This window comes from Peromyscus maniculatus, chromosome 8 (assembly GCF_049852395.1).
Source record: "Peromyscus maniculatus bairdii isolate BWxNUB_F1_BW_parent chromosome 8, HU_Pman_BW_mat_3.1, whole genome shotgun sequence".
In the NCBI taxonomy this organism is placed as follows: Eukaryota; Metazoa; Chordata; class Mammalia; order Rodentia; family Cricetidae; genus Peromyscus; species Peromyscus maniculatus.
Window position 1 is genome coordinate 17251548 of NC_134859.1, and position 10800 is coordinate 17262347.

Below are 10800 nucleotides of genomic sequence, written 5' to 3' on the forward strand. Positions count from 1 at the left end.
GAGAGGGAAGAGGTTATATGAGCAAGGGGCATCAAGATCATGATGGGGAAACCTACAGAGACAACCAAACCAAACTAGTGGGAACTCATGAAATTTAGATCAATAGCTGTGGAGCCTCCATGGGACTAGACTATGCCCTCTACATAGCGAGACAGATGTGTAGCACGATTTGCTTAAGGGGCCCCCTGGCAGTAGGATCAGAATCCATCCCTGGTGCATGAGGCCTTTTGGAGCCCACTTCTATGACGGGACACCTCACACAGCCTTGAGGCAAGGGGAGGGGCTTGGACCTGCCTCTACTGAATGTACCTCCCCATGGCAGGCCTTACCTTCTTGTAGGAGGGAATGGGGAGCAGGTTGGGAGGGGGAGGCTGGAGAGGCAGGAGGAAGGAAGAGGGAGATCTTTGGTATGTAAAATGAATTTTAAAAAATTGTTAATAAAAATAAACAACAAAAAAAGATGTGGGCTTGCATTTTAGAGTCCAGTCCCTTTCCTGTCTAGGGATTTACGTGTACCGTCTAACTGACAGCCCCCCTTATGGAGGAAGAAGGTTTCCACAGGGACCAAAGCTGGAACCCACAGGGCAGGACCCTCCCCTGCACATTTAGCACTGTCCACCCCATGTGGAGAATTGCTTCTGACCTAGGCTTCAAGCCAGCATGCAGCAGATGAGCACATGCTCAGTCCATGCTTTCTGAGGAGCAGAGCAGACCAGCCCCTGGGTGGCACATCACATAGTTCAGCTCCGGAGAGTATACTGTGTAATGAACTGTGTGTCCTGGGGGAAAGCCCGTGACCTCTCTGTGCCTAGTCTCATCTAGAAGAGGAAGATCCAGTAGAATCTACCTCACGGGCCATCAGTCAAACAGAACCCAACTCTGAGTGAGAGTTGACTCAGGCTGCCTCCCAAGGGGGCAACAGGCAGACAGGGTTCTTTCTCACACAAAGACATCTCAGAGAGCAGGAGTGGGTGAGGAGGGGCTAAGTGTTGCCTAAGAACTTGAGGGGAGGTTGGGGGAAGAGGCTCTCCTTGATCTGGGGTGTCTGCAATGGATAGAGAAGTTAGTGACTTTGGAGGTAGGAACTGGTGGCCAGACAGAGACAGGGAGGCCGGGGTTGTGTTAGGGCCTTGTCTCCCCTGCTGACCACACATCATGGAGGAAGGGCTCCTTTCTGCAAAGCAGCAGCCAGGAGGCTGGGTGTCCAGAGCAGGGTGGTGCTGGCTCTGGCCGGGGGGTGAGGGAGGGGCGGAGATCTGCTGAAAGCATCCGAGGTGCTTTCTCCTGGGCCGGGACGGCATGGGCTTCCAGAGGCTCATGGTTCTGGTCCCTGTCACCTCAGCAGTGTTTCCTGTAGCTCTCTTGTCACAGGCCACTCCTTCCAGGTCCTCTGGGCCCCCAAATTCTTTGCAGAATCTCTGGGCAATCTGGATGCTCTGCCCAGATTCACACTGTGTCTGGCTCCTTCCAGCCCACCCTGTCCTCATTCGTTCCACCCCACACGCTGCTCTGGGACGTGCTGGGAGGTGGTCCGGTCAGGGGCTGATCTGAAACCTGAGTGTTCGCTGCACAGTCCTGGTGGCCTGCCTGCCTCATGGCATGTGGCTCGGAGCAGACCTTGCCGTCTGTTTGGGATGAGGAAGTCAGCGAGAGAGGGAAGAGCAGAAGAGAGGGACAGGTCTTGGCGGGGGGTGACGATCATATCACACGAAGCCTCACATCCAGCGTGAAAAACCTATAATTCACTGCTGGTCCCAGATGGTTAAATTCTAGGGTGACGCCAAGGGCACATCAATAAATCCTGACATGGAGCCCACTTTCTATGTTCAGAGCACGTTGAGGGGCGGGTGGAGAAATGGAAGGTCCTTCCCTGCAGGCCAAGGCTCATCCTTCCATGGGGGGTACTTAGCTACAGGCTCCAAGTTCTGGAGGCCTCTGAATTCCACTGATCATCCAGAAAGGGAGAAGCCGGCCCAGGGCAGCCAGGTCTCTGTCTGCCTGAAAATCTCACTGCAAGCCAAATCAGAATCCCTAGCCGCTACGAATCTCTTCAGCTCAGCTCATTCCACTCTGCCGCCCAGGCTAGTTCAACATTTGAGACACACCCTAACGGCCAGCCTTCCCACTGGCCTCCCGCCCTGCCCCCTCCAGAGACATCCTGCCAAAGCCTAATCTTGATCCAGCCCGCTTGCCCGTGTAAAATCTTCTATAGTTCCCTGTCACCCTTGAGTTAAGGCTCCATGCTGAGTATGTTCACTCCCCGCCCCTCCCCTCCACTTCCCGCCCCCTCCCCGCCCCTCCGCTCCTCCATGCTTGTAGAACAGCCCCGATCTTCTTGGCTGCCCTCTGGAGGATGCACGTTCCTCTACTCAGAGCCTCCTGCCCTCCCACTTGGTGCTCTCAGCAGTTACCCCGCACGGTCACATCCCCAACCCCAGGTTAGTCCCGGACCACCACCACCACAACCACCACCACCACCCGCCCCGGGCTGATAGCCTTGGTCACAGAGAAATCCCTACTAAAATTAAGGAGAGGAAGGAAGGCTTTCAAACAACATGACCTCCATTTACCCTGACACGAGCTAGCCTGCTGGGTAAAACCACATACATGAGCAGGTTACTCCCCAGCCTCCACTCAGCATTCAGAGAGGCCACCTGTCCAGGGTCTACACACAATGCTCTTCTCCTCCCTGCCCACACTAAGGAGCCAGGGACTTCAGCTATAACAATATAATATAATATTCAGATTCTGATGTCATTACCCAGGTGGAGCCAGGAAGTGAGGATTGTTTAAAATGTCCACGTGATGATAATACATGCAGCCAGCTTGAGATCCAAATCCAAAGAGCTTTCCAGGAGGAGGTGTTCTCTCCACGGGTGTACCCTCAGTCCACTGGAAGGCTGAAAACCATGCCCGCATCCTGGGCCCACTTGCTCCTTGCCCATTCGTTTAGGATCCACAGGAGGGGGAAGCTAGATGCCAGCATCCTCAGGCCCCTAGATGCTTCTGACAGTAGACTGGAAACCACATCTTTTCCTTCCTCCCTCTTCTTTTCCCAGTGATGTTTGCTGAAAGCCTCTCTGTCACACAGTCAGCCTTGATGACCTTGGTCAATCACACCCTGCTCCTCTCAGAGATTAGGAATGGGAGAGCCCTGCCGTGTCTGGGGAGGCCACCCCTGGGTGAGCATGCTGGGCACTGTTCTCTAACCTGCTAGTGGCCTCTGGGGTGGCAGCACCCACCCTAAATGGGTGTTCCCCGGGGCCGTGCCTGTCTTTAGACATCTTGCCCTGCTGCTAGGTTTGTCAAAAGGCTGGGTCTCTCCACAGTCAGAGGCTGAGATTACATGTGGTCACTGGGATGGGAGATTTTCCCAGGGCCCCCTGCCTGTGACTTGCCATCTGGGGATGGCAAGGTGGGTCTGTGGATCTCTGTTCCCTCCTTTGCGTGCTTGAGGTCCACAGCCATGTCGTTGCCGCAAATATTGCCACAAATGACTCTTGGCATCCAGGTACCGTGGGCAGCCCACTTGCCTGGGCCTGCAGGGATGCCAGCAACATTTTAAAACTCTCTGATGGTGTCACCGTGTACAGAAATGGCTCCCACCCCAGAGGCAGAGTGTTCCCTCAGCTCTGGCATTTAAAGCCTGGGGTAAAAATTTGCACACTGTAAAATTAGTCACTTTAAAACGAACCATTCAGTGACATTTAGAATATTTACAGCATTATGTGACCATTATCCTTGTCTAATTCCAAAACATTTCATCACCCAGAGGGAACTTGGTACCCATAAGTCATTCCCCATTGCCCCCGCCCCCAAGCCCCTGGCAACTGCCAACGTGCTTTTCTATCTCTACAGTTTAATCTCTCTAGATATTCCATGGTGACCTTTTAGATATGACTTCTTTTATTCAGTATAATGATTCTGAGGTCTGTCTACATCTGTCACACATATTTCATCCCTCTTATGACTGAATGATATTATGTGAATACACACTATTTATCAAGATCAGTGGGTGACTGGATACGGGACCCCCTGCTGAATACCAAACTCCTCAGAAGTGCAATTCCCGTGAATTTGCATATGACCTTTATACATCTTCCTGTGTGTGTTAGTTCTTCTCTGGAGTTCATATATATATATATATATATATATATATATATATATATATATATATAGTCTAGTACAACATAAATCCATGTTAATTGGTGCCATATATAGTCTTATATGGGGAACATGATTTAAAAAAAAGCTGAAGTTTGTTCAGTATAGAAAATTTTACCTTTCCACATATTTTTTGGTCTCTAGTTGATTGAATCCATTAACGTGGAATCATTAAATACGAGGGGCTGAAAAGATGATATTTGGTTATCCGTGCAAATGTTTGGACCGTTTCTGTCTTTTGCATCTTGGAAAATCTGGAAATTTTTAATATCCTTACATCTGTAACCCAGACACTGCCTGACCAACACTTTTGGGTTCTCGGGGATTGGTGTGTGGTGATCCTGGATGACCCACTTTCCTGTGTATTTAAACATTAATTTGGGGGAGCATAGTGTCTCTCCAGGTTTCGTTTCCATGGGCTTGTGGATTTAGCTCCATGTCCTGCCGAGTGACCTGGGTCGGATCTCAGCATCATCTCTTCCTACTGTGTGATGGCCCTAACCCTGCCTGGGAGGCTAATGTGTGTGCAGCAGGCTTCAACAAAGGGCTTGGGCAGTGAAGGGAGTGGCCGGGACGGCACAAGGCTTCAGCGGTAACTTAATATGGGATTTCACATCCGTATGAGTCGAGAAATTTCTCGTGGACTGTGATTCTCTTGTCACTTTCTTTGCCCTTTCAGATTCCTCCCATCTGATATTTAAAGGGACCATCAGGCAACCCCCCTCATCTGGAGCTTCACAGACTCCTCCCTACAGTTACCCACCTACCTTAGGGTGAAAAGTTGGCATTGAGGACTCCCCCAAACATTGATTTAATTTTCTCCTACATCAAAAGGAACTTTCTCCTCCTGGGAGGAACTGTGACCAATATGGGCTAGCAGATCTTTAAAAATAATACACACACCCAAATTTTGACAAGGACTCCACACTCCCCAGTATCATGGGGGAGGGGTGGCCTTTCCTTTTGTACACATGTGGTGTCACGGACACAGTGTGATCTTGCAATTAGCCACTTACTCCTTCTAATAAGTCCCGGTGTTCCTCGGTTTGGTGCTGCAGTACTAAACAAACGAACAAAAACTTGCTTGTAACTAACAGCCAGGAGTTGATCCTTTACTCTGAGCTGGCTGGTTGGTGATGATCGCATGCTTCTGGGGTAGAAAAGGGACACTTGAACTTAAAATGTCCAAGTCTTTTTACGGTTGTGTGTCAACCGTGCTATAGACAGCCTTGAGAGTTTTAAAGGCTGCGTCACCACCGCAGGTGAGAGGTGGCGTGGCTTCAGACACCCTGGAACCCACTGGAGCAGTAAAAGGTGGTCAGGTGGCGGGTCCCTGTAAGGCAGATGTTCCCGACGCAGTGTAGGGGGAACCAGTTAAGGGTGGCATTTCCTGCGGTGGGGAGAAGGCAGCTGGAATAGAGTTGGAGTGGGAAAACAGTGGATGGGGGACACATTCCAGGTGGGTACCAGGTGTCCAAATAGAGGCAAAGCAAGCAATTGGTGCCTGACTTTAGAATACAGTGGCGGGGACAGGGGTGTGGCGGTGAAGAAAAGCAGGAAGCCCTGGATGTGATGGCTAATCCCTCCCACCCACCCCCATTCCCCGTGTTAATAGGAAGAGTTGAGGGGAAGCATATGTAGAGTCAAGAAAGAACTTTCTAGATTTCCCTGCAGAGGGAGAAACTGAAGTTCATGGAGTGCAAGTTTTCTCAGGGTCATACTAAATTTTAGTATATATCTAATATTTATGTATCTTTGTCAAGCCACGATACAGCCAATTCCCTGGGTGCTTGACCCTTGCCAATGTACCAGACTGCCTCTTGGCTCCAGGTGCTGAAGGCTGCATGTGTGGCCTGAAAGCGCATGAGCTGAGATTCTGTGACACTCACCTCTGTCTTTCTCAGGTCACCATTCTTGTCAGCCTGGCCCTCGCTTTCCTCGCCTGCATCGTGTTCCTGGTGGTTTACAAAGCCTTCACCTATGACCACAGCTGTCCCGAGGGATTTGTCTACAAGGTAAGGGGCTTGCGGCAGGTGGATAGCCCTAGGTGATTGTCAATAGTTGGAGAGATTACCAGTGCCTCTCTTCCCTGGTGTCCATGTTTGAGCATGGCGCTCTCCCCATGAAACATAGCTGGAAGGGAGCAACCCCATCTTCCTGAAAGAAAGTTCCAGGCAGGCACTAGGGCGCTATAGCAAAATCAGGAAGTGGGCCAGCTCCAGACTGCGCGTGAGCAGAGAAGGCCCTCTCCAGACTGCGCATGAGCAGGGAAGGATGCCCACTGACACTTGACACGGACCTGCTGAGCTTTGGAAAGTTCTGCTTCACGTGGATCTTCCAGACTAGCTTGCTGATTCCTTACCTCGGAGTGTCCCTAAAGAGACATGAGGCAGAGAGCAGTGCTTCTGGGCTTTTCTCCCAGCCTGTGTCCAGACCCCTGACCCTCTGGGTCTCTTTACTCCTGCTGTGGCTTTAGTTGCTTCTTTCCAAGACTTGAGTGACCTGGGGCTCTTCTTATTCCTTTGGAGAATTATGTGTGCCCAAACAGTCAAATAGTTTAGCACAAAACAAATAAATAATAATAATAATAATAATAATAATAATAATAATAAATAAGTAGAAACAAGCAAATAAACAAGTCTACTGGGTAATGGACTCTTAATACATGTTAGTTGCAATAAAGTTAGCTGTTTTAAATTTTGAACAGGTGATGTTTTTTTCTTGTTTTTTGGATTTTGGACGTTTTTTGTTCGTTTTCTTTTGTGTTTCTCTGTGTACAGCCCTGGCTGTCCTGGAACTCGCTCTGTAGACCAGGTTGGCCTCAAAATCACAGAGATCCACCTGTCTCTGCCTCCCAAGTGCTGGGATTTACCACCGCCTGGCGATGTTAATTTCTATAACCACCATTCGCTGAGTATTTATTTTCTGTCAGGCTATTTACTAGAAATTTCCATAAACATCCTCTCTACTAAGCCACACAACTGTTCTGAAAATGGGATTATTTTGGTCCCTGTTTTCCATAAGAAGTAACAGAAATTCGGGGTATTTAGTTAAGAGGATTTCCCAAGGCATCGCAGCTAGGAAGATGTTCCAGAGTGGGGGATCAAAGGGAGACTGTTCCAACTTGAGCGCGTGTGCCTTTGGGTGCCGCTGAATGCCTCTGTGGCGTGATGCTCTGAAGGAAGGAAGAGACAGTGAGAGCAAGCACTGGAGACAGCCGAGTAAGCCACGCTTCATCTGCACAAGGGATTCTTTAGAAGTATGACAGCCCAAAAAGACTGTGACAGATTTCCGTCTAAGATAATATTGGCAATCTAAGGACGAAGTTCTACCGTGAGCAGAAGTGGGGAGGTGGGAGGGGTTTGCTCTGTATTTTCCCAGAAGGGAATTCTGAAGAGATAAAAGTTTAAAATACCAAACATGGATGCTCAGAGGGGAGGAAGGAGGAAGGGAGGGATGCGACATTCATCCAGAATTAGCTCACTATATATTTTTAGCTCACTATATATTTTCCTTAAAATACATAAATTGCTGCCTTATTTGATAAATAAATAAGAAAAAGTAAGCACTTTAAAAACAAGCTAAACAAAGAACTAGTTCTGCATCAAGTGAAGAAAACTAGGATTTGGAATAACCCCAGGGTGCAGCCTGTAGACTGCAGAATCTTAGTAGAACATACGACGTAGGGGTGACAGGAGAAACCCCTCACAGGCTGAAACTATCTATCCTAAGTTCAAAGTGCCTTGTAGTGCATCTCACCTCTCGGGTGTCAGAACTTTACATGGGCCTGCAGTTGGCCCAAACCACCTGGGACAACGCCTACTTTGTAACATTAATGTTTATGCAATTTATTGAGTACTGTGCTAGATTGAGAAACAGGATTGTATAGGTACACATTAGTACCATCAAACAGTTGAAAATGCCCAAGTCAAACCCTTTAAACAGAGAATGTCTATAGCTTAAGGACATTAAGACAATTGATAGTATTCTATGATTAGTCTTATATCATAAGTGGTGGAATACTACATGCATAATGCAAATTCATGTTAATGTCAGGAACCGATAACATTGATATGAGAAAAGAAATGCATGTATAAAACAAAGTACATGACATTGTCGTTGTCTGTGGACAGTGGCCCAGACAGCTCCTGGGGACCAGACAGACTAGAGGACCCCATGTCGTGCTACCAGGAGCTACTATTGTCGTATGGTGGTTGAGCAGATGAGTCTGGTCTTACCTCAGTACCAGCAGGTGCATCTCCTCTGCTCTGGAGATGGCGATGGTAGAATATTGGGGAAGGTCTGCTGAGGTGTGCTTGGGAGCCGGCTGAAACGGGGCAGCAGTGTCTCCGTGGGTGCCAGCAGCCACCCAGCTACACGTGACTCTTATCTCTTTCTTCCCCAGCACAAGCGCTGTATCCCGGCCTCGCTGGATGCTTACTACTCATCCCAGGACCCCAGTTCCAGGAGCCGCTTCTACACAGTCATCAGCCACTACAGCGTGGCCAAGCAGAGCACCGCCCGGGCCATCGGGCCGTGGCTGTCGGCCGCTGCCGTCATCCACGAGCCTAAGCCACCCAAGACCCAGGGCCATTAGAGGCCTGCCCCAGCCGGGGTGGGGGTGGGGGTGGAAAGGGGAACCCCCGACTGGCTAAGCAAAGCTGGAGCTACAAGACAACACTGTACTGCTGGGGTACGGGGTGGGGGCGGGGCAGGATGGGGTCTGGGGAGAACTCCCCGAAAATATTGTGCACTGGAGTTGTCTGAATCGATCTTTCCTTTTGTCCCTTCGTATTGTTGCTTCGTACCCAAGTCAGGCTCGTGTACAAAGGCATGTTTCGTGTCGATTGTTCCCATGTAAGATATTTTCAAAGCCACCGCTTATTCTTTGTTAGGATAATTTAGAGACAGAAAGGGGAGCCAGAGAAAAACGAATAAAAAGCATGAACCGGGCTCTGTGTGGAAGACACAGCAGGGTGGTGAAGAGCACAGCCTCTCTGGGCTTCTTAGCTAAGGTACCGTGGCTTCAGCGTGGGCGGCCAGTGTCTGTGTGGCGAAGGGTGGGCTCTTTGGTTTGCCTGTGGGCTGCAGGAGCACAGCAGGGCAGGGGAGGCTGAGTTGGAGAGAAAGGTGATGTTGGCGTTTCTAAACAGGGAATGCGTAGAGTACCGCTGCGTGGTGAGTTCGCAGGGTGAGCACACGGAGCGGAGCTAGGCATCCGTGCTCAGCCCAGGGCAGCCCGCGGGACCTAGGCTCCGGATGCTCACCGGCAGCTGCTGCTGCGCTTCAGCAAACACAGACGTGGGTAGATGTTGTCTTTCCTTTATTTTTCCTAGGGGTATCCCTAGATGCTTCCTGTGTTCTCAAGACGGCAGGAGTGGAAAGGGAGAGAAAGGAAGAGAGGGGACGACAAGGAGATGGGTCGGGCGGGTCGTCCTGGGCCCAGCTTCTAGCAGAGGCACCCAGGTTTTTACATGCTTGCTCTTTCCCAAAGTGCTCATGACAGCAGCAGCAACAATTGGGTCCTAGCCAGGAAATCCAAGAGACAGCCGGGAGGAAAACCGCACATTGGGCCTGTGGTGGTGGCAGGTCATTTCTGGAAGAAGCTGGAGAAGGCGGCTGACTTTGGTTTCCCTTGTTGTGTTGACAGAGGCTAGGCATCCAAACTCACCAGCCCAGTTCCAGAAGCACCTGATTTGAGGGGGTGGGGGGGACATGGCCAGCATCTTTAGGCTTCCCGTTCCAGGGCACTGTAGGGCAAGCTATTGTGAGGGAGGGGGGCTCTTGCTTCTCGGGAGCATTCCAAGAAGGCCCTTTTCTGTGGAGGTGCTGGCTCTAGGCCCAAGAGGACCAGAACTGGCCAGGAGAATTGTTCATTTGACATGTGTTACTGTTTCCCAGTGCCTCTCCAAAAGGCCATTTAAGGGTGTGTTTTTTGTGTGTGGCTTGCTATCTTGCTGAAATCCTTTACACAGCAGCTGAGTAACAGGAGTAGTGTAGCTCAAGCTGTCCTGCCAAACACGCTCATCTGATTCTTCCTCCCTCTCCCCCCGGAATCCCGTCACCTGAGTCACCTGTAAATTCATTTGTCATCTGAAGCGGATCCACAAATCGCCCCTAGCAAAACCACAGAGCGCTTTATAATTTTGTGGTGTATTTTTGTCAGTAGGTAGCAGAGGCTGAAGTATTTTTTGGTGTAATTCTTGAAATTTTCTGACAGGAAAAAAAAATAAACATAGATGTGTCTGAGAGTCTTGACCGTCCTTTGCAGCTTTTCCTTGCTGAGGGTACAGGAGAGGGGGATTGGGAGGCCAGGAGCAGAGTGTCCTGCTAAGTGGGAGGAGCAAGAGAGAGTGGCAGGGGTCTCTGTCTTAAAATAACTATAGCCTGATACACTGCTGACGTCCTGTCATGATACTGAGGGCCTAGGCAAGGTCCTGAAACCCAAACAAGATATTAAGGGCTTTGTACAGTATTCAAGGTGTCACATGACACCAGGTCCCCGAAGGGTACAGAGGTCCAGATATGTTGCTAAGTAGCTAATAGGATGCTCAGAGTGTGACATGATATGAAGTATGTAATACCAAGAGGCTAATAATGCTGAGGTCATGGCGTGCTGCTACTGTTCTGATTATG

General features: G+C 49.8%; 1 protein-coding gene across 1 annotated transcript in view; it reads left to right on the forward strand.

Annotated features, from left to right (window-relative positions):
* Nucleotides 1-10415, forward strand: part of Nsg2 (neuronal vesicle trafficking associated 2) — a 60258-nt gene extending 49843 nt beyond the window's left edge. The window contains exons 4-5 of the mRNA XM_006978860.4: nt 6069-6179; nt 8570-10415. Coding sequence (XP_006978922.1) covers nt 6069-6179; nt 8570-8761 — 303 coding nt within the window. The 3' untranslated portion in view covers nt 8762-10415. The remainder of the gene's footprint in view (nt 1-6068; nt 6180-8569) is intronic.
* The last annotated feature ends 385 nt before the right edge of the window (nt 10416-10800 follow it).